The sequence below is a fragment of the Prionailurus bengalensis genome, chromosome X, assembly GCF_016509475.1.
Source record: "Prionailurus bengalensis isolate Pbe53 chromosome X, Fcat_Pben_1.1_paternal_pri, whole genome shotgun sequence".
NCBI lineage: Eukaryota > Metazoa > Chordata > Mammalia > Carnivora > Felidae > Prionailurus > Prionailurus bengalensis.
In genome coordinates, this window is record NC_057361.1 from 126,253,410 (window position 1) to 126,277,498 (window position 24,089).

The 24,089-nt window shown below is 44.7% G+C and overlaps 2 protein-coding genes across 19 annotated transcripts in view; both read left to right on the forward strand.

The window, feature by feature from the left end:
- The window catches only part of ZNF185 (zinc finger protein 185 with LIM domain), a 64,613-nt gene extending 59,519 nt beyond the window's left edge, over positions 1-5,094 (forward strand). For all 18 annotated transcript variants that reach the window (XM_043571593.1, XM_043571605.1, XM_043571595.1 and 15 more), the window contains 3 exons: positions 739-841; positions 1,730-1,828; positions 2,768-5,094. In XM_043571593.1, coding sequence (XP_043427528.1) covers positions 739-841; positions 1,730-1,828 — 202 coding nt within the window. In that variant the 3' untranslated portion in view covers positions 2,768-5,094. The remainder of the gene's footprint in view (positions 1-738; positions 842-1,729; positions 1,829-2,767) is intronic.
- A 12,975-nt stretch (positions 5,095-18,069) lies between these two features.
- On the forward strand, positions 18,070-23,667 carry LOC122477175 (paraneoplastic antigen Ma6E-like). The gene is made up of 4 exons (XM_043570035.1): positions 18,070-19,901; positions 19,990-20,412; positions 20,476-20,826; positions 20,934-23,667. Exons 1-4 carry the CDS (start codon positions 19,437-19,439, stop codon positions 22,344-22,346), a joined length of 2,652 nt encoding a protein of 883 aa, XP_043425970.1. The 5' UTR covers positions 18,070-19,436; the 3' UTR covers positions 22,347-23,667.
- Positions 23,668-24,089: the final 422 nt, after the last annotated feature.

Consider the following 24,089-nt stretch of genomic DNA (forward strand, 5'->3'; position numbering starts at 1 on the left):
TGGTAGCACCACCTCTGGCTTCTGTCAGAAGCATATCCAAATCTCTGAAAGAAAGCACTCCCAATTTATGCCTGAAGAATCATGGCGGGCAGGCACTTTGAGCAGGTTCCCTCTGAGGAGGAAAAGCAGTGGTGACTCTCAGAAACAAAAGCAGGGACCCTCAAAGTGGGAAGATACTCAACCTAGAAGTCGGTATCTAGAACTCCAACATGATGTCCCATCATAATCTACAGCCAGACTGTCTTTGGGATGGTCATTGGAGTATCACAGGGCAGGGTGGGTCCAAGAGTGTAGGATCTGAGAGGCAGGGCTTAGTGGCCCCAGGCATGAAGGGAAGCATCATGAAGACAGGGGGCCAGGTAGGGAAGACAAGGGCACATGTCCTATAGAAGAAGGCATGGGTCTTCCTGTTCTAGAGGAGAGTAGTGCCCCCAGCATGCCAGGCAAGGGGTCAGGGAGAGGTAAGCTGCCTGGAATAAAAATCAGACCAAGGGGTCCACACATATGATTGTGAGTACGGTGAAGATACATGACCAATTTCTGGAAATATCATGAAGGTCTATAGTAAACTGAGGCCCAGCCAAGGGATATGTAACCAATTTCACACTGCAGAAAAAGATGGCAGGCTGAGAATACAGGAACATAGGGCTGTTTGTGTCAAATCAGAGGGTCTGGCTGCATCACATCAGTAGCCTGCATGCCAGCCTGATTGCCAGGTTCTTGTTTTTCATCTCACAGAACAACTGGAGGGATCTGTACTTACTGCAACCAGGAGATCAGAGACTGTCCAAAGATTACCCTAGAGCATCTTGGCATCTGCTGCCATGATTATTGCTTTAAGGTAAGGAAGAAGGGTGGTGCTGCTAACATCGTCCAGACTTAGGGAGCCTCGTGGATCAAAGACTAGAAAGAAGGCTTGATCTCTGTGTGATTGTGCTCCATGCCAGAGGCTTGGGAGAAGTGGGAACTGAATGAGTGGATGGAGTTGAGGATGCCAGCAGTCATTTCCACGGTGCTCAGCATCTTTTGCAAACTGGAAGCCAGAATGCCTGATCAGCCCAGGGCAGCCATGGAGATGGTTGGAGACCTAGACACCTAGGAACTCATGACCCCTCTTATTCAAGACTGTCTGCAGGAAGGTCCACTGTAGATGACTGGCCACTTTTGTCCTTCAGATATCCACTAGAGTGGCAGGTGTGAGAGTCCTGAGGACAGCAGAGCTACACTGTTGTAATAGCCTTCCCTTTCATTAGGTTTTCATATCACCTTCCTTTGGACCTTAAATATCACAATTAAAGTCCCTCAGCCCTCCTACAACAGCAATGGCTTACTTTACATATGACCCCAGGTTCAGTGTCCTTTATGGGCTACCTCACCATACCCTTATGATAACCTGCCAGTGTGCCCACTTTATATATCAGGAAATAGAGTCTCAGAGAACCTCAGTAACTTGCCCAAGATCACCCCGCTAATAAACAGTGGATTTAGGGCTAAAATCCAGGCACAGTTCTGAAACCTGGGCTCCTAACTACTATGTGATCATCATGCCTGCTAATTTGTGTGGGTTTGTTTGTTTGAGTTTTGTCTCTGTTTTCTACCAACTTTTGTTCTCTGCTTCAAAGTCCAGGATGTGCCATCAAGTCAGTGTCTGCTCAGGTGCACCCTCCACACTCCACTAATTTATGTTGCTTCACTTGCATGTTGACCTCTAGCTTGCTTTCTCTTTCAGTGTGGGATTTGCAGTAAACCAATGGGTGAGCTCCTGGATCAGATCTTCATTCACCATGACACCATCCACTGTGGGAAATGCTATGAGAAGCTCTTCTAGGTGGGTACCAAGCAGCCAGGAAACTTATTTGGGAGAAGAAATGTGCCCGGGTCTCTTCCTGAGTCTCAAACCAGAATGCTACTATCTCTCTTAGCCTTGAGGCTTTGAAGTTTTAGGTGGTACAGATAAAGACCCTCCCCAAAGACCCTTCTAAGTTGCAGGAGTTATAGCATCTTCGTCTCAATAAGTACCTTTCATGCAGCATCTTATCTGAGCTCTCTAGCTTCCCTGGGATGCTGGCCAGGCCTGTGTTGTTAGCCTTATTTGAGAACAAGCAAATGAAGACCTAAAAAGGAAACAACTAGCTAGTGGATGGCAGAATCAGGATCTCAACCCAGAACTTCTAATTCAAATCCAAGGCTCTCTTCTAAATTCCACCATTGGATCACTTCCACCATTGCTTATATAGCATAAAATCAGGACTCAAAAAGCAAGGTGCTCAGTGAAACTAGAATCAGGTGGGGGACCAGCAGTAGGTAAAGGCCAGGATAAATGGTCATGTATGGGAGGGGATGGTGCCATCCTGGGGCTGGCCCAACCAGGAAGGGCTGCTTGGGTAGCCTCTGGACCACATCCCCAACACTGCCTGAAGACAGGTTTGCATGCTAAAAGCCAGTAGAACTGACCCAGACTCAGTGTCTGAGCTGCATGGGACCTGGTGCCTATAGGACACTGCCTTTCCAAATTCTGGGAGCCCCTTCTCCTTAGCACCTCCTCAACTAGAAACACAGAGCAGAGTATCCACCTTGAAGACAATGGAAATGGGTAGCAACCAGGCTCTGCACCAGCTATAAGCCTGTCCTGCCTTCTCTCTAGAAGACACTTGACCTGGACTATTTTACCTAATGCCTGGAGGCATCAGCCACCCCAAGAACCTCTGACTGGTTATTGGATTGGATGTGCATTTCTAATCTAATGGCTACTACTATTTTCTTTTAGCTCTTCCAGGCTGAGAAGAAGTTGATGACTCCTGGACAAGTTTGGCTGTCCCCAGTTGCCCCAAGTTGCTAGCTCCTCTTCCCTCACTTTCCTCCTCCCCATTTGATTTCTTCAGACTTTTGCCCTTCTCAAGTTGAACTGATTGCATCTAGTAGAGTATCTTAATGATGACAATAATGTGTGTGTATAGCTTTTAATAGCTTAGCAAGCACTTTAAATCTATGATCTTATTTAAGGCTCAAGAAAAAAAAAGATTGAACAAGAATTCCATCTTGGCTTTCTTAAGATAGGTTGGCTTCCTGATGAGTTTAGATGGTCTGGTACGATAGGCAGGAGCATGAGTTTCAGCGTGTCCTGACTTTTGGGACAGAGAGCAACCCCACATTCTAGGTTACAGCTCTAAGTGTATCTTTGGGGCTTGAAAACAAGAGGTCCCCTGAAGCTTCTGAGGGGCCAGGTAGGTAAATCTCTGGTGGGTAAATTGCAGACATTGAATGCTAGGGATTGGCTTAGGCTAATATTTAGCTTGTCTGTTATAGTTGCCATATATATGTGTGTATGTATGTATACATATATATATACATACATTTATATATTTAACTTTCCATACACATTTAAAAATAGTTAATTGCTTTTTATTGAGTTATATAGCAGATTTTAATTATCTTCTTCCCACTTTTCACTATAATTGAGGTTTTTTTTTTTTCCTGCAAGCTTGTGGGCATGCATTTGAAAGTCTACACAGATAAGATTACATTCCATGGGGTGTGATTCTTAAGAGGCCACTGACCAAAGGAACATCTGTCTCTGAATCTTGATAGCTGATTAATACCTTTTCCCTCAATTCCAATAGTTACACAGAAATCTTCAAAAGTAGGTTTCAGGTTGTATAGACTCCAGCAGGATTAAGAAGGGAGAAAAACAGTTAACATTTCTCAAGGCCTTACTACCTATCAGGCATTATCACAAAGTGATGGCATCAATCCTCATACTAATCCTATGCAGAGGTTATTTTTGTCCCCAATTTATAGATGGGAATATCAAGGCTCAGAAGGTGGTCACTACATCGTGTGGAACCATTGCTGTCTCTCTCCAGAACCCATGTTCTCAGTAACAGTAACCATATTACCAAGCATTGATTTAGTGTTGTGTGCCAAGGTCTGTGCGGAGGTTACCTCATTTTACCAAGTAACATTGCCCTCCATAGGTCTCCCCTGAGGCATACTCTTACAAAGAGAGGAAAGTATAAAATCATGTTCCTCCTCTGGGCATCCTAGGTCTCCCTATGAAGTACCACAAAAGTCAAAGTGCCCTCCTTCCCTCTCCTCCCCTTTCTATGAAAATAATTTTGAACTGAGATACTCTTCCAAACTTAGATTTCTCTGCTGGGTAGAGACTTGACTCACAGACCTTCCCAAAGAAGAGCTTGTCGACCCAGGGAAAGCCACAGTGAGCTACCCGATCTGAGCTAGCCAGGATATCAGCAACTACTGGAGTCCCAAGTACTTGGAACAGAGAAACCTGTTGACTGTCTAAACAAATTGCAGGCCCATCCATGTGGTCAGCTGATACTCTACTCAGGTTCAACTAAGCTCATCTGCCTTTGGGACCAGGATCACTGTGTAAGGTCCTTGAGAGGAAGGACAACCTGAAAGTTTTCTGATGAAAACTGAGGGTCTGTTCCCTTAATTTAATTAGAAAATGTCTCCATCTCTCTCCAGTGTCTGACTCCTACGCACATTGGCTGGTGAACTTGTCTTCCTGTCAAATGATCAGAGAGGAACATTCCATTTATTTGCATAGATGTGCATCAGATTTGCTCTGGAGGGGAAAAGTGATACAATAGGTCATGTACCACTAAATATGAGCTGGTATTCCCCAGGTATAGCCCACAGCGAGGGATTTGGCACATGATAGACACTGACACATAGGTGCTAAATGAATGAATAAAAGGGAAAGAAAGGCTGCTCCTTTGTGTTGGAGGTACCAACCCTGAGTCAGTATAGCCTAGTTGATCGAGTACAGGATAAAGAGATCCAAGATAGGGTGACTTCTCCACCTTTAAGATACACTGTGCCTTTAAGGGAGTTTTAGAACCAATATGCAAGAAATTGATGGAAAGCTTGTAAGATCAATATTGATTTCTGTTCAAAACAGACACTTTCATGTCTAAAAAGGCACAAAATTCTGCAGACTTAAGAGAGGTGGTTGCATTATACTTTTGCTTCTTTTTAATTGTCTACTGTTTTTAATCACATATGCTTAACCCAAATTAATGTACTCAATTATAATAAATATTGAGATATTAAATATGTCAATGTAGTCAATGTTAAGGTTTCCTTTTTTTTTAAGTGTAATAACTTGGTGTATTGGCTGTGTAATTTATTTTCTAATATTACCTGAAGCCATTCTCTATAAAAGCAAATAAATACTTCAAGAAGTATCAAATCTAAAGAGGCAAAAAATAGCAAAATCTAGAAATCATGCATGCACAGGAAGCATAGCATTTTAGACTAGTCAGATATTTTTGTTTTTTTTAAGTTTATTTATTTATTTTGAGAGAGAGAGCAAGTGCACAAGTGGGAGATGGGCAGAGAGAGAGGGAGACCGAGGATCCGATGTGGGCTCTGTGCTGAGAGCACAGAGCCTGATGCGGGGCTCAAACTTGTGAACCATGACACCATGACCTGAGCCGAAGTCAGATGCTTAACAGACTGAGCCATCCAGGTGTCCCTAGACTGATGAGATCTTAAAGAATATTTTATTCTTTTGGGTCCATCCTCCCCTTTATTACCATTGCATACAGATGGCCATCTAGTCCTTATTGTACACTTGCAGTGATCAGCTCAGTCCCATACAATCCCACTCTGTGGACAGGTCCAGTTTCAGAAAATGCGTTGTTCAGTTAGAATCTTTTCCTTTTAACTGTCACCCACTGGTAATATATCCTCCCTTGCCCATGTGCCAGCCCCTAAAGTAATAAAGATGCTTATTGGGTTCTCCCTCATCAACTCTTCTCCCATCTAAACAACCCTGGTCCCATAAACTCTTCGTTGACAATAATTCTAAATATCTCTCAAATATCCTTCTCAAAGGTGCCCACACACCATCTGAACCCATTCCTCCAGAAGTGTACCAGTAGTCAAGACTTTCATCTTTCTCATTAAAGTCAGTGCTACAGAATCCTGTTGAATCATCGTGCTGCCTATCAAGTGACCCACACTTCTGAGTTTTATATCCCAAAATACAATTTTCTTACTGTATATGTCTTAATATAGCCCAGGGATAAAAAAAGGTGATCAAAAGTCCAAAGATAAAAGACATGACAGAGGAATCCTTCCACTAGTGAGCAGGGACCTTGGAACCCAATGTTCAATAGCTATTGAGCTAGTGTCCCTGGAGCTACTTTCTCACCCCAACCTCAGTCACCATCTTGGCTACATGAGTACAATTGGGAATGGAAGAAGAGGTTTTGTTACTTCAGAAGATAAGGACTACAGCAGTAGCTCCTAACCAGATATTTCTAGGACTCTGTTGATGACAGTATATGACACAAATACCTAAAAGGAAAATATGGTAGTGTTATTTTGAAAAATCACTTAGCATACCATGTTTCCACCAAGAAGGTTGATCCCAGAACATACCCTCTATTCCTCCCCCACCTCCCCCATAGATCTAACCCATGAAGGCCCCCAACCCATGAACCCTCATGTGGTGTACTCTAAGGACTCTGCTTATGAATGTCTTCAACCTGTAGGTCTCCAAGAACACATTCCTCTTGTGATGCTTCTTTGTACAATATCTTCTCCCTGCGGAGGCCCCAAGGGAGGAAAGCTTTCACCAGGGGAACCAACAATGGTTCCATTGAACTGAAAGTTGAGACTGCCACATGGCCATGTGGGGGTCCCTCATGCCACTGAAACAACAAAGAAGAGGGTTAGTGGCTGGTTGATTGCTTCTGATTATCAAGGGGAGACACGGTTGCTGTTACATAGTGGGGGCAGGAAGGACTATGTTTGAAACCTAGGAGATTGATCCTCTGAGAGTGTTTCTTAGTCTTCCCATGGCCAATAATACAAGTTAATGGAAAACTATAGTGACCCATGCAGGCAGGACCACTAAGGGCTCATACTGGTCAGAAATGAAGATTTGTATCTTCCCACCAGGTAAACAACCTAGCCACCTGAATGAGGTCATAGAGAACTTGAAATACTGGTGGAAGAAGGAAATTATAAATACTATGACCTCATGACCAGCTTCAGAAATAAGAGCTATAGAAACTATGCATATTTTGTCTTGCTTTGTTGTTATATATTTGAATCTATTAGCCCAATTTTCCTTCTCTCATTTATTAACCTCAATTTAAATTGTGTGGGTGGTGCTTAATCTTATAGTCTGTGGATTACAGCATATCAAAGTGTAATTGTGACAGAACTAGAAAAGGAACAGACATCCCGCAGAGAATGAGGATGTGTCTAATGGGATTTTTGACACTGCTTCTTGAAGATGAAGGCACATTCCCCTATATGAAGAATGTTTGCATTATGCTAAGCAGAAACATAGTATTGCTATTGAATATTTGGGAGAAAAATATGGATAGAAGAGTATTATGGGTGATGAGTGGTCAAAGAGGTGGCCCATGCTGGATTGGCTGTTAGCAACTAGGCAGCATGCTTGCCTCTTTGTGCATTCTCTCCCCTATATAAGGGAGAATACTCGAAACTACAGGTCCCGGAATCCATCATCAAAGTGTTTCTGGGATCAGTTCTTCAGGTACTTGAGTATTCTAAGAGGTAATTATACAGGATTTGGAAGGCAGAAAAGAAGCCCTTATTCTCTGGCAGCAACACTGAACACTATGGGTTGTCAAAAATAGGGTACACATGTGTTTTTTCAGTGGCCTCTGGAGAACCTGAGGATCATGACAGTCCTTTTGGAAGCTGGAATCATTGGGGTTTTTTCCTTATGTTCTGGTGGCAGCCTCCCTGATCTTTGTTGCTCTAGCCTTCTGTTGGTGTAAATCATGGAGTCCCTGTTCTCAACTCTTCCTGCTTGAGAAAGACTGGCACTGCTTTCCTGATGGGCTTCCTTGTTAACGCTGTTTCCACCCAGCCTTCTATGAATGGCCTCTGCAACATGCACTGTGCCTGTGAATGTTTTCTATCACACCATCTGCTCTGCGAAAGACCCATGCTTCAGACCCTCTTCACCGTACACTGTTATTGAACACTTTCTGCACAGTGCTGTCTCCTAGGGAGCAATTTGTATGCCAGGCCTGTTATCTAACTTTATCGGAAGGATTCCTTTCTCTCTGAATGTCATATGAACACTGAGCCCTGCCTATGAATGCTGCCTGTGACCCCAGTCCCCCCCTCCCTCCCACTGCTCAGGAACTACTTTTGTCTGCTGCATTCTACATAATGTGATCAGCACAATTTCTTCCTCTGGGTGCCTTCTGCACCTACTTTCTGGTTGGAAATATGTGTGTCTCTCCGTGAAGTTTTCTCTGGCTGTGAGAGATAACTACAGGGCATTTTAATTTGTAAATGTTTTTGTACATTCATATTTTTAACAGCTTTACTTTTAAAAAAATTTTAAATGTTCACTTTTGATAGAGATAGAGCATGAGGAGGGGAGGGACAGAGAGAGGGAGACACAGAATCTGAAACAGGCTCCAGGCTCTGAGCTGTCAGCACAGAGTCCGACGCAGAGCTCGAACTCACAAACCGGAAGATCATGACCTGAGCTGAAGTCAGACACTTAACCAACTGAGCCACCAGGTGCCCCTTTAACAGCTTTGTTAATATATATTTAACAATAAGAAATGGCACATATTTAAACCGTACGTGTTTAGTTTCACACATATATACATCTGTGGACCCATCACCCATTAAAATAGTGAACATATGCATCTACTTTCCTTGTGCCTTTTTGTAATCCTTCCACCCTGAAGTCAGCAATCTATTTTCTGTCACTATGGATTAGTTTGCATTCTTAAGAGTCTTATATAAGTGGAATCATACAGTATGCACTCTTTGATGGAGTGATGGAAACATTCTGAATCTTTATTGCAATGGTGATTATATAAATGCATACATTTATCAAAACTCATGGGCCTGTACAACTAAAACAGGTGTGTTTTATTGTATGTTAAGTATTTTCAAATAAAACAAACAAATACAGATTTAGTAAGAAGAGACTTTTATTCAGAAGAATTATTACAAGAGGGAAAAGGGGCTATTGCAATAGGGAGAATGCTGTGCTGTGACCATAAACTCTTCAAACATCTGAAGAGTTATGCAAAAAGTGTTTTTCTGTATAAGAAGAGTAAGCAAGGCTAGAAAGAATCAAATGTGGAAAAGTGGGCTGGAAAGGTGGTATGATCACATAGTATACCAGAGAATATTTTCCCCTGAGGCCAGTCTATTCTCAGTAGGCGCTTAGGCTGGGGGAAGGCCAAAGTTCAGGGAACTGGAGAAAGGAGAGAAGCTGAACCAAAATTTTATTCATGAGATGGAAGCGAAAAGAAAGCTGGGGTAGCAATATCGATGTTGGACAAAATAGAGTTTAAAATAAAGACTGTAACAAGAGACAGAGAAGGGCACTACTTAATGATCAAGGGAGCAATCCAACAAGAAGATATAACAATTGTAAATATGTATGCACCCAACATGAAAGCACCTAAATACACACAGCAACTATTAACAGACATAAAGGAAGAAAGTGATAGTAATACAACAGAAGTAGGGGACTTTAACACCCCACTTACATCAAAGGATAAATCATCCAGGCAGAAAACCAACAAAGAAACAGTGGTTTTGAATGACACATTGGACCAGATGGATCTAACAGATATATTCAGAACATTCCATCCAAAAACAGTGGAATACATGTTATTTTTATGTGCACATGAAACATTCTACAGAATAGATCATGTTAGGCCACAAAACAAGTCTCAACAAATTCAAAAAGATTGAAGTCATTTCATGTATCTTTTCCAACCACAACAGTATTAAACTAAAATCAATCATAAGAAAAATTCTAGAAAGACCACAAATAAATGGAAGCTAAATATCATTCTACTTAACAGTAAATGGTTCAACCAAGAAATCAAACAGGACATTAAAAAATACATGGTGAAAAATGAAAATAAAAACAATAGTCCAAAATCTTTGGGATACACAAAAAGCTGTTCTAAGAGGGAAGATTACCACAATACAGGCCTACTTCAAGAAGCAAGAAAAATCTCAAATAAACCACTAACCTTACACCTAAAGGGGCTAGAAAAAGAACAAATAAAGCACAAAGCTAGTAGAAGGAAGGAAATCATAAAGATCAGAACATATATAAATGAAATAGAGACTAAAAAAAACAGAACAGATCAATGAAGGCAGGATCTGGTTATTTGAAAAGATGAATAAAATTGATAAACCTTTAGCTAAACTAATCTTTTTTTTTTTACAAAGAGGGAGGATTCAAATAAATAAAATCCAAAATGAAGGAGGTGAAATAACAACCAACATTGCAGAAATATAAAGGATTATAAGAGAATATTGTGAAAAAGTATATACCAACAAATTGGACAACCTAGGAAAAAATAGATAAATTGCTAGAAACATTCAACCTTCCAAAGCTGAATCAAGAAGAAGTAGAAAATTTTAACAGACTAGTTGCTAGTAGTTAAATTGACTCAGTAATCAAAAAACTCCCAACAAACAAAGGTCCAGAACCAGATGGATTCACAGGTGAATTATACCAAACATTTCAAGAAAACGTAATGCCTATTTTCCTCAAACTATTTCAAAAAATGGAAGCGGAAGAAAATATTTCAAATTCATTCTACAAGGCCAGCATTACCCTGATACCAAAACTAGATAAAGGCACTACAAAAAAGAAAACTACAGGCCAATATCTCTGATGGACATAGACACAAAAATTCTTAACAAAATATGAGCAAACCAAATTCAACAATACACTTTAAAAGTCACAACAAATGAGATTTATTCCAATAATGCAAGGTGGTTCTATATTTGCAAAGCAATCAACATGATACATTACATTAGCAAGAGAAGGGATAAAGCTCATATAATCACTTCAAGATGCAGAAAAAGCATTTGACAAAGCACAACATCCATTCATGATTTAAAAAATCTCTCAACAAAGTAGGTTTAGGGGGAACATACCTGAACATAATAATGGTCATATATGAAAAACCCGTAACTAACTGAGGGTGAAAAACAGAACTTTTCTTCTAAGATCAGGAATAGGATGAGGATGTCCACTCTTGCCACTTTCATTGAACATAGCACAGGAAGTTCCAGACACAGCAATCAGATGAGAAAAAAATAAAATGAATCCAAATTGGTAAGGAAGAAGTAAAACTTTCACTATTTACAGATGATATGATACGATATATAGAAAACTTTAAAGACATCACCAAAAAACTACTAGAACTGAAAAATGAATTCACTAAAGTCACAGGATAAAAAATTAACATACAGAAATCTGTTTCATCTTTATACACTGATAATGAAGTAGCAGAAAGAGAAATTAAGAAAACAATCCCATTTACAATTGCACTCAAAATAATAAGATACCCAGGAATAAAACTAACCAAAGAGGTGAAAGACCTGTACTCTGAAAACTATAAAACACTGATCAAAGAAATTGAAGACAACACAAAGAAATGGAAAGACATTTCATGCCAACAGATTGGAAGAACAAATACTGTTAAAATGTCTACACTACCCAAAGCAATCTATACATGCAATGCAATCCCCATCAAAATAGCAACAGTATTTTCCATAGAACTTCAACAAATAATACTAAAATTTGTATGGAACCATAAGAGACCCTGAATAGCAAAAGCAATCTTTAAAAAGAAGAACAAAACTGGATATATTACAATCCCAGTACTCAAGATATACTACAAAGCCATAGTAATCAAGGCAGTATGGTATTAGCACAAAAATAGACACATAGATCGATGGAACAGAACAGAGAGTCCAGAAATAAATCCACACTTTTATGGTCAATTAATCTGTGACAAAGAAGGCAAAAATATACAATGGAGAAAAAGATAATCTCTTCAACAAATGGTGTTGGGAAAACTGGATAGCTACATGCAAAAGAAAGAAACTGAACCATATTCTTACACAATATACAAAAATAAACCCAAAATGGACTAAAGACCTAAATGTGAGACCTTAAACCATAAAATCCTATAAGAAAACATAGGCAGTCATTTCTTTGACATAAGCCCTAGCAACATTTTTTCGAGCTATGTCTCCTAAGACAAGGCAAACAAAAGCAAAATTAAATTATTGGGACTACACCAAAACAAAAAGCTTTTGCACAGTGAAGGAAACGATCAACAAAACAAAAGGGCAACCTAATGAATGAGAGAAGATATTTGCATGTTATATATCTGATAAGTTGGTTAATATCGAAAATATATAAAGAACTTATAGAATTCAACACCCCCTCAAAATAATCTGATTAAAATAGGCAGAAGACATGAATAGACATTTCTCCAAAGAAGATATACAGATGGGCAACAGACACATGAAAAGGTGTTCAGCATCACTAATCATCAGGCAAATACAAATCAAAACAACGAGATACCACCTCACACCTGTCAGAATGGCTAAAATCACAAACACAAGAAATAACAAATGTTGGTGAGGATGTGAAGAAAAAGGAACCCTCATGTACTGTTGGTAGAATGCAAACTGGTGCAGCCATTGTGGAAAATAGTATATAGACTCCGAAAGAAAGAAAGAAAGAAAGAAAGAAAGAAAGAAAGAAAGAAAACAGAATTACTGTATTATGCAGTAATTCCACTATTGGGTATTTATCTAAATTAAATTAAAACACTAATTTGAAAAGATGTATGTACCCCTATGTTTACTATAGCATTATTTACAACAGCCATGATATGAAAGCAACCCAAGTGTCCATCCATAGATGAATGGGTAAAGAAGATATAATACACACACATACAATGAAATATTAGTCATAGAAATAATTAAACCTTTCCATTTGCAACAACATGTATGGATATAGAGAGTATAATGCTACATGAAATAAGTCAGTCAGAGAAAGACAAATACCTTATGATTTCACTCATATGTGGAATTTAAGAAACAAAACCAAAAAAAAAAAAAAAACAAAGGAAAAAAGAGAAAGAGAGAAACCAAGAATCAGACTCCTAACTATAGAGAACAAACTGATTGTAACCAGAGGGGATGTGGGGGGGATGGGTGAAATAGGTGAAGGAGATTGAGTATATTTATCATGTTGAGCACTGAGTAATGTATAGAATTGTGGAATCATTCTTTGTACACCTGAAACTAATATAACCCTGTATGTTAATTATACTTGAAAAAATGATGTAATCACACCAAGTATGCTCTTCAACCACAATGGCATGAAATTAGAAATTGATAGCAGAAGTACAAGTGGAAAATTCACAAATATGTGGAAATTAAACAACACATTCCTACATCACAACTCAAAGAAGAAATCACAGAGAAATTACAAAATACAGCAAAGTAAATAAAAATGAAAGTACAATATATTGAAATCTATGTGATGCAGCAAACAAGTGATCAGAGGGAAATTATAGCTGTAAACACATATATTAAAAAAGAAAAGGATTTCAAATAATAACCTAAACTTCCACTTTAAGAAACTATAAAAGGAAGAGCAAACTAAACCCAAATATACAGGAAAGAAGGAAATAAAAAAAATAGAAATAAATAAGGAATAGGAAAACAACAAAGAAAATGAGCAAAACCAAAAGCTGTTTCTTTGAAAAGATCAACAATATTGACAACCTTTAGTGAGACTGGCCAAGAAAAAAATAGAGAAGTCTCAAAATACTAGTATCAGGAATGGAAGAAACATTACTAGCAACCCTGCAAAAATAAAAAGGATCATAGGGAATACTGGTGAAAAATTATATGCCAACAAATTAGATAAGCTAGATGAAATTGAAAAATTCCTAGAAAGACACAAACTGCCAAAACTGAATTATAACTGGAGATTGAGTTAGTAATCAAAAAACTTCCCACAAAAATAAAGCCCAGAACCAGATGGCCTGACTGATGAATTCTAACAATTAAAGAATAATTAAAATGACAACCTTTTCAAATCCTTCCACAAAAATAGGAAAGAACACTTCCTAACTCATTTTGTGAAGTCACCATTATCCTGATACCAAAACCAGACACAGACATCGGAAGAAAAAGAAAGAAGAAAGAAAGAAAGAAAGAAAAGCTACAGGCCAATTTCCCTAATGAATATATATATGAAAATATCCCCAACAAAATACTAGCAAACTGAATCTAGCAGAATACAAAAAGATAATACATGACCAACTGGGATTTATTTCAAGAATGCAAGGTTGGTTCAACATACAAAAATCAATTAATGTAATGCACCATATTAATAGAATAAAAGGAAAAGCCTATATAATCACCTTAATAGATACATGAAAATCATTTGAAAAAGTCCAAAACCATGGCATGATAAGAACAGTAAAACACACATACACACACAAACTAGAAATTGAAGAGAACTTCCTCAATCCAATATGGAACATCTAGGAAAAAACCCACAGCTTACTTCATACTCAATGGTGAAAAACTGAAGGCTTTTTCTCCAATATCCTGGAACAAGGCAAGGATATTTGCTCTCATAACTTCCAGTCAACATTGCTCTGAAGGTTCTAACCAGTGAAATTAGACACAAAATGAAATAAAATATATCCAGGTTGGAAATGAAGAAATAAAACTATCTCTACATGTTTATGACATAATCTTATATAAGGAATACAAAAAAAAAACTAATAGAGCTCATAAATAAATTCAGCAAAGTTGTAGGCTACATCAATATATAAAAATCAGTTATATTTCTATACACTAGCAATAAACAATATGAAACGAGCTGAAGGAAACACTTTTATTTACAGTAGCATCAAAAAGAATAAAATACTCAGCAATAAATTTAATCAAAGAAGTGAAAGACCTGAACCCTGAAAACTATAAAACATTGTTGAAAGGAGTTAAAGATCTACATAAATAGAAATACATCCTGTGCTCATAGATTAGAAGACTTAATATTGTTGATAATATTATCCAAATTGATCCAAAGATTAAATGTATTCCCTATAAAAATCCCACTGGCTTTTTTTTTCAGAAATGGAGACACTAATCTTCGAGTTTGTATAGAACTACAAGGGACCTCTAATAGCTCAAATAACCTTTAAAAATATGAACAAAGAAGACTCAACACTTCCTGACTTCTAAACTTAATACAAATTTAGAGTCATCAAGACTGTGTAGTACTGGCATAAGGGTAGACATATAAATGGAATAGAATTTAGAGTCAATAAATAAACTTATATGTCTGTGGTCAATTGATTCTGACAAGGGTGCCAAGACCTTCCATTAGAAAATAATAGTCTTTTCCACAAATCGTACTGAGATGACTGGATAGCCTCATGTAAAATAATGAATTTGGACTCCTATCTCACCTCTTATACAAAAATTAACTCAAAATGCACCAAACACCTAAATGTAAGAGCTAAAATTATAAAACAGAAAAAAAAATAGGTATAAACCTTGTGGCCTTTGATTAGGCAATGTTTCCTTAGAAATGACACCAAAAGCACAAGCAACCAACGGAAAAATAGATAAACTGGACTTAATCAAAGTTTAAAACTTTTGTGCATCAAAGAACACATATCCTCTAAGGATACTGTATGTGCTGATGGCAGTAGCCAGTGAAGGACAAAGGCAGATATTCTTCGGGCAGTCTGGAGTCTGGAGGAACATCTTTGCCTTAGCCCAGGAAGAGCTGCACTTTTGCCACTAGTCTCAACAGGGGCAACATTAGCAGCCAAATGATCTGCCTTTTTGTACAACCCCCAAGAGACAGCCATGGGGCATTTCCTTTTCAGGACTGCTGTGGTGAATTCCTAGCTCTAGGAAGCTTATATTTACTATTTGCCATGGGTAAACTGTGAGAATCCATGTCACTATACTGAGTTACTACATCTACTTATTTTTGTTATTATATCGCTATCCACTGTGTTTCCTATTTCTATCAATTGTTTTTATTACTTTTTCCCACATGCCACAACATCTCAAAAGCTGTGATGGCACTACAGAACATTCCCCCAAATGATCCTAGGATAAAACACAAAATGTTTTTGTGAACATAAATATCTCACAGTGATGCTGGTTTATCATCATGTGATACATCCAGGAGAGACTGATAGAAATGTTGTGAACAATTCGTATAATAAATATGGATACAAAATTCCTTTTTGCCTTAGAAGAGAACAGTCATTTGTTAAATACTCAATTTCACCTTGTCTAGTGAACCAGCATTAGGTTCTCAAGTCTGGCTTTACAATGTCCCATTGTTCTAGTATTCTACATAAAAATTTGAGAAAACTGTTGGGGCACCTGGGTGGCTCAGTTGGTTTAGAGTCTAACCTCAGCTCAGGTCATGATCTCTTGGTCCATGAGTTCGAGCCCCACATCAGGCTCTGTGCTGACAGCTCAGAGCCTGGAGCCTGCTTCAGATTCTGTGTCTTACTCTCTCCCTGCCCCTCCCCCACTCGTGCTCAGTCTCTCTCTCTCTCAAAAATAATAAACATTAAAAAATGTAAAAATTGAGAAGACTGTGAATAAGAAGTGTGGGGTGGAAAAATGAACACTTTGACACTTATCTAGGTGATAGGCTAATAAGAGTCTCAGAAAAATAGCCAGTGGATATCTTTTCCATTGATAAATCTGGTGCAGAATTATGTATACTTGCGACTAGCATAGCCAGGGAGCAAAAGGAAGCCCCTATTACTAATATCCATAATTCAACAGAAATGGACCTTTGGGAAATTATAAATCCATCAGGGTCCCCTTCCGTCTCGTGTCAAAAAGTCACACACACTGGATACCCCAACTACCTTAAGCAGTTCTAGTATTAAAAGAGAAATTATTTAAAATGTCTCCAGAGAAAGAAATACCTTCTTCATGGATCTGGAATAAGCTCGTTCTGTCTTCTGGTTAGACTGTACATCATGACAGAGCATTGATCCCACTGTAACAACTACAAGAAATCAGATGGTCAAACAAAGTCGCATATTTTTAAAGGACATTTGAGAGTTCTGGGTGTAATGAAGTCTAAAGTAACTAAATTCCAAAGAGAGACAAGCACATACCAGTGGCCATTGTCCTCTCTGGCAAGAATTGGCTTGGAAGTGAGAGAATTGGGTCAGTCATGGGCTTAAAAAACTGCTAGGATGAGGATCTGGTAATGACTGTGTGGCCTGGATAGACAGATTGAAATCTGAACAAGCCCCAAATGCATAGCTAGTTCTCCCAATCTATGGATTCTCCCAGTAGGTTTTTTAAATATATAGTGATATAAGTAATATGGCAAATTAATGTCTTAGCCAGAATTAGGGGTGGGGGAGAAAGTTGGAGTTAAGTCTATAAAAGCAGAGAGTTACACTCTGTCATCTCAGTCGATCCTTGTGTTTCTCAGGAAAACAGTTCCAATGTTTCCCTTCACATCCCCTTTTTCCTCAGGGCTCAGACTTGGGACCACTGAGGTGGCTGTAACAACCAGCCTTCAATACCCACACCACTGCTTGCCTCACCACATCCTTCTATTCCTACATCATTGTGTCCACTACTGGAAGATTACCATGTGTCCAGTCTGAGGTAAAGCTCCATGAATATGCTGGAAGAAGAGTGTTCTTTAGTTTTTAAAGTTTGTTTATTGGGGCGCCTGGGTGGCGCAGTCGGTTAAGCATCCGACTTCAGCCAGGTCACGATCTCACGGTCCGTGAGTTCGAGCCCCGCGTCCGGCTCTGGGCTGATGGCTCAGAGCCTGGAGCCTGTTTCCGATTCTGTGTCCCCCTCTCTCTCTGCCCCTCCCCTGTTCATGCTCTGTCTCTCTCTGTCCCAAAAATAAATAAAAACGTTGAAAAAAAATTTAAAGTTTGTTTATTTAAGACAGACAGACAGTCCAGTCTGAGGTAAAGCTCCATGAATATGCTGGAAGAAGTGTGTTCTTTGGTTTTTAAAGTTTATTTATTTAAGACAGACAGAGTCAGTGTGAGTTGGGGAGGGGAAGAGAAAGAGGGAGAGAGACAATCCCAAGCAGGCTCTGTGCTGTGGCATGATGCAGGGATTGAATTCATGAAACCGTGAGATCATGACCTCAGCTGAAACCAAGAGTCAGACGCTTAACTGACTGAGCCACTGAGGTGCCCCTGAAGAGTGTTCTTATTGTCCAATTTACAGATGATGGAAAGAAATTCTCAGTAATTTGTGCAAGGCCACCCAGCCACTAGGTGAATCCAGCTTTGCCTGATTCCAAACCCCACAATCTCCAATTCAGGGCCTGCCTAAGAGGTGAGAGCTGGTTTTGCAGCATAAGAAGCTGTAATTAGGCCTTTGAGTTAGGAACAGCCAGCCTGTGTCTGTTATTGATGTTTCTGGCATGATGGGGTTAACCTGTGAATGCAAAGTGGCACGAGGGACATTGGCACCCAGCTAACCACCCACTCCTATTTTCCAGGCCCCATTCACAACCATTGAATTTTCTCTCTACTAGCTTCACCCAACCTTACCTTCCCACACCCCTATTAAACCATTTTGTAGCTGGAGGGCCAAAGGGTGTGCCTGTTGCTTCTGGAGGCTCCAAGGCTTGTCACATCAAGCCCTAACCAAGCAGGTCCCGTTGTCACGGCAACACGGATGCCTCTTCTCCTGCTCTCCTGATCCTGGCATTTGCCCTGCACTGAGATACCGAGATCTTGTTCCCTCATCCACCTGGGGATTCTGGGAACACCGGGAAGCCCACGTGGCCTTAGTACCGAGGACTTGGGAGACCTGCTGGACTGTGCAGTCCTGGGCAGTGCAGCTGAGGTGCATTCTTCTGATCCTGTCGCTCCAAGGCTTTGAGGTGGCCTCCAGAGTCGCCCCACAGCTCGCAGGTGGCGTGTCCCTGCCCAGCAGCGCCTGCAGAGTCAGAGAAAGTGAGCCGGAGACCAGGGGCTTTGCTCCAACGGGACCCTGGAAGTACCGAGCGCCTTGGGTAAGGGCTGGATCTCTGCCAAGGCAGGCAGTGGGGGCAGGAGGCGGAACCCAGTCGGCGCTGGAGGGGAGGGGTGGGAAGAGCGGAGGGCGGCTCCAGTTGCAGAGGGGCAGGTGCTGGTGGGAGAGGGCGGGACCCGGTGTCTAGGTTGCCCAGGCAGAGCAGGGGTGCCCTGGGTCCAGCCCTAAGAAAGAGAGGATGGGAGGGCTCCTGGCTATGGGGATCAGGAAGAGAGGGCTCCCGGCTGCTGTGGGGTTGCAGACGATGGTGGGAGGGGCTCCGGCTGCAGTGGCCCCAGCAGGGGTGTCGGACAAGGCGAAAGGGGACCTTCTCCTTGCAGAGGTGAAGGGCTGCATGGTGGGGGTTCTGAGTCGTGGCCTGGAAGACGTGAACTGGCCAGGGAGGAGATCCAGGTCGGTGTGGGGGGCGGTGCGGTGGGCTGTCTGGCACCAGTGTCCCTCTCTCCCCTTTGCACCCACAGGCCTCCACTGCAGAGCCTGCGACAGTCTGCGCGCCCCTGTGCGATCGTGCCCCTCCCCCGCAGGTATCCGCGATGGCACTGGCTATGCTTCGTGGCTGGTGCAGGTGGATGGGCGTGAATGAGCAGCGCTCGCTGCTCATCCTGGGCACTCCCCACGACTGTGAGGACCAGGAATTCCAGGAGGCCGCGCAGGCTGCCCTCCAGCCCCTGGGAAGATACCGAGTGCTGGGCAAGGTGTTCAGAAAGGAGTTCAGATCCAAGGTCGCCTTGGTGGAGATGGCTCAGTATTTAAACCGAAGTGTGATCCCCCGACAAATACCAGGCATGGGAGGACCCTGGACTGTGGTCTTCCTGCCCCAGGCCCCAGAATCAGAGTCACAGGATACACCCAATTTCCTTGCACAGACCCAGAGGCAAGCAGGGGTTGCCTTGGCAGGCGAGGCAGGAGCTGGGGATGGGGCAGGAGCTGGAGGCAAGGCAGCTTCTGGAGGCAAGGAAGGGGCTGGAGGCGGGGCAGGAGCTGGAGGCCAGGAGGGAGCTGGAGGCGGGGCAGCGTCTGGAGGCGGGGCAGCGTCTGGAGGCGGGGCAGCGTCTGGAGGCGGGGCAGCGTCTGGAGGCGGGGCAGCGTCTGGAGGCGGGGCAGCAGCTGGAGGCGGGGCTGGAGCTAGAGGCCAGGAGGGAGCTGGAGGCGGGGCAGCGTCTGGAGACGGGGCAGCAGCTGGAGGCGGGGCAGGAACTAGAGGCGAGGAGGGAGATGGAGGCGGGGCAGCAGCTGCAGGCGGGGCAGGAGCTGGAGGTGAGGAAGGAAGCGAGGCAGAAGCTGGAGGCGAGGCAGGAAGTGAGGCAGGAGCTGGAGGTGAGGAAGGAACTGGAGGCGAGGCAGCGGCTGGAGGCGGGGCAGCGTCTGGAGGCGGGGCAGGAGATGGAGGCGGGGCAGCGGCAGGAGGCGGAGCAGCAGCTGGAGGCGGGGCAGGAGCTAGAGGCCAGGAAGGAGCTGGAGGCGGGGCAGCAGCTGGAGGCGAGGAAGGAGCTGGAGGTGAGGAAGGAGGTGAGGCAGGAGCTGGAGGTGAGGAAGGAACTGGAGGCGAGGCAGCGGCTGGAGGCGGGGCAGGAGCTAGAGGCGAGGCAGGAGCTGGAGGCGGGGCAGCGGCTGGAGGCAGGGCAGCAGGTGGAGGCGCAGAAGGAGCTGGAGGTGAGGAAGGAACTGGAGGCAAGGCAGGAACTGGAGGCAAGGCAGCGGCTGGAGGCGGGGCATGAGCTGGAGGCGAGGCAGCAGCTGGAGACGTGGCAGCGGCTGGAGGCGGGTCAGCGGCTGGAGGCCAGGAAGGGGCTGGAGGTGAGGAAGGAACTGGAGGCTAGGCAGCAGCTGGAGGCGGGGCAGGAGCTGGAGGCAAGGCAGAAGATGGAGGCGGGGCAGCGGCTGGAGGCAAGGAAGGAGCTGGAGGCGGGGCAGCAGCTGGAGGCGGGGCAGCAGCTGGAAGCCTGGCAGTGTCTGGAGGCTGGGCAGCAGCTGGAGGTGAGGAAGGAGAGGAGGCAGAAGCTGGAGGTGAGGAAGGAACTGGAGGCGAGGCAGTGGCTGGAGGTGAGGAAGGAACTGGAGGCGAGGCAGTGGCTGGAGGTGAGGAAGGAACTGGAGGCGAGGCAGTGGCTGGAGGCGAGGAAGGAGCTGGAGGCAGGGCAGCCGCTGTGGGCCAGGCAGGGCCTGAAGAGGAAGCAGGAGAGTCAGATGAGGAGGGAGCCGCTGGGGACGCAGGAATTGCAGGTTTGTTAGGATCTGTGAGTGTGGCAGGAGCTGCAGGTGAGGCGGGACCTGCAGGTGAGGAAGGAGCTGTGGGTGTGGCAGGAGCCATAGGTGCGGGAAGATCCTGGACCCAGCCTTGGAGCCCGGCCTGGCAGCCTGTGCTGGAAAACAGGGCCTCTGTGAAACTGAGAACCTTTCCTGGAATGGAAGAGCCACACCGAGAAGAAGAGTCCTTTGAGAGCTGGCTGGATCACACCAGCGACATGCTGTACCTGTGGTGCCACATCACAGAAAGGGAGAGGAGGAGGAGGCTGATGGAGAGCTTGGGTGGCCCCGCACTGGATCTCGTGTGCGGCCTCCTGGCAGAAAACCCTGACGTCCCTGCACAGGATTGCCTGGCCGCGCTGGTCCAGGTGTTTGGGAGGAAGGACACCCCCACGGCCGCACGGCTGAAGTTCCTGACCTGTGGCCAGCGGCCCCAGGAGACTCTCTTTGTCTATGTGATTCGCCTGGAAGGCCTGCTGCAGTCGGCCGTGGAGAAGGGGGCCATCCATCCCAACGTTGCGGACCAGTTGCGCGCCCGGCAGGTGCTGATGCGGGCCCGCCCCAACGAGATGCTCGAGAACAAGCTGAGGAGGATGCGGCTGGACAGGAGACCACCTGGCTTCCTGGGCATGCTGCGGCTCATTCGGGAGACCGAGGCATGGGAGGCCACCGCAGCTAGGAGTGAGCACTTGCAAGTGGAAGAGGGGGCCCGTGTGGGCACCGGAGGCCTGGCCGCTGCCCGGGCCAGTGGAGAGGTTGCCGAAGCCTCCCCAGCCAGGGAAGATGCTTCCCAGGCTGCCCCGGCCAACCTAGGGGCCAGTGAGGCCGTTCCTGGCAGTGCCGAAGCTGATACGGCTGCTCCTGAAGCCCATGATGCCGCCAGGGCAGCCCTCGTCCCTGAGGAGGCCCCCAAGATCTTCCCTGCCATGCAGGAAGATGAAAATGCTCCCGCCTCTGCGGGCCTAGCTCAGGCAAGGCCCTCAGAGGCCCCTGGGGGCCCCACCCCTGCCCAGATGGGCAGCGCTTCCAGGGAGGGCCCGGGAGGTCCTGGCTGTGAGCCGGAGGGCCTCGCCCAGGCAGGAGACCAGGAGGCTGGGGAGCCCCTGGAGGAGGGGCCCAAGCCCATCCCAGAGGAGTCGGGAAACGAGGACGGGGCTGGGGAGGTGAGGCCCCCCAAGTCCTCCTCGGGCAAATAGGCTCAGAAGGCCCAGGGGCCCCCTCTCCTCTCAGGCAGCAGCGCTCTGGAGGCAGGGGGAGGCCACGCCAGGGCAGCAGCCTCTCCCCACATGGAGGCAACAACCCACCCAGCCCAAATTCCCAGGACCCCATCTTCCCAAGGCACCCTGGCCACCACCATCAGCCCTTCCAACGGACCAGGATGACCATACTTGATGCAGAGTGGGGCAGGGAGAGGTGCCCCCTCCCATGGCAGCTCCGCCCCAGCCCCAGCCCCAGCCCCAGCGCGAAACCCTGCCAGTCCAGGCAGCCAGCCTGGGAAGCACCCCTGAGTGGCTGGCCCTAGCCTAGGTGAGGGGCACCTGAAAATGTGTGCCACCCACACTGGCCTGGGAGATGGTAGGGGCCGTCTCAAGGGTGCCAGCCCCTCGGGCCGCCCAAGAGGGGGACCCTCATTCACTGACCCGTGGAGCACGTCACTCCACGCTCTGAGAAGCCCACTTGTGCCTCTGTAGGCCCCTTAGTGACCCCCCCCCCGTGTCAAGTGGCACCCCCAGCTCCCCCTACACGCACCCTAGTTACCATTCCCGTGCAGAGCCCTGAGGTGTGCAGGAGCCCGCGGCGGGTGTCCTGGCCTGACGCAGCAGCCACCTCTCAGCCCCGGGTGTGTGGCACGAGCTTCAGTGCGAGCCCAGGCTCTGCTCGCTGTCGTGCGGTGTCGTGAGCTCAGCCCATGCTTCCTCGGTGTAGGTTTAGGCCAACTGCTGCTTGTTCTTGTGGAGATGTGTGTGTGTTCTTATGTGAGCAGCTGCCCCCACCCCGCCCCGGAGACCTGTCGAAGCCCAGTCCCAGGAGATGGCGGGAAGGACAGAAGGCATGGTTGGTGCTCACCCCATGACCTCAGGAAGGAAGAACTGGACCAAGGACAGAGGTGGCCTGTGAGAGTCTCCACGGAACTGTGCTCTGATGTACCACTCTCTTGCTACTTGTGACTCAGTTTCTTCGGCTTGTCCAAGTGTCCCCTGCTGAGTTTTCCAGCGTCCTGTGACTGTCCTGTGTAGGCCATAGGGCAGGACCAGGCCCCAGCATGTCAGCAAGAGGGGAGGGTGCCCTGGCTAGCATCCATCATCCTGGCCAGAGACTGTGGAGCCCTCAGGAGGGGAGACTATGGGTGGATGCCATCATGTTGGGGCAAGCAGAGGCACCTTGTTTGGGACCTGAAGAGGAGGGGAGCCACGACCTGTGGGCTGTAGTACCTGTTAGACATTCTTCTCTATGTTGTCATTACCTCTCTTCAGTGGTTTCAGTAAATGTCTTCAATAAAGTGCATTGAATGTTTCAGCTGAGTCTGGCCTCTGCTGTGGGCAATTGAAGGAAGGGCCTACTGGTATAGGAGTGGGGTCAACAGTGGCCTGGTATCCCGAGTTGGTAGTGAGGTATGGTGGAAGCATGGTCCAAGATAGGGTATGGGGTGCCTCATGTGTAAAATTTGTCACCACACAGGGAACAGTGGCTTATGGATCCTGTAAGGGAACTGAGTAAGCTAAATTTTGTCCATCAATAGGAGTCTGGTGTGTGCCGGCAGCAGCTCATTTAATGTCCTGAGCATACACTGAACGCTATGGAGATAACTAGGCAAGACACTGAAAGAAGGAAAATAAATAATATATTTATTATGAATAAATATATATATATGTGTATATATATATATATATATATATATATATATATATATATATTTCGAGAAAGAGAGAGAGAGAGAC

Excerpts from the sequence above, each read along its gene's own strand:
- LOC122477175 (XM_043570035.1), top strand. The coding sequence starts at position 19,437 with ATGGCACTGGCTATGCTTCGTGGCTGGTGCAGGTGGATGGGCGTGAAT. Across the intron at positions 19,902-19,989 it reads GAGCTGGAGGCCAGGAGGGA|CGTCTGGAGGCGGGGCAGCA; the intron begins GCTGGAGGCGGG and ends GAGGCGGGGCAG. Across the intron at positions 20,413-20,475 it reads AGCTGGAGGTGAGGAAGGAG|GAGCTAGAGGCGAGGCAGGA; the intron begins GTGAGGCAGGAG and ends GAGGCGGGGCAG.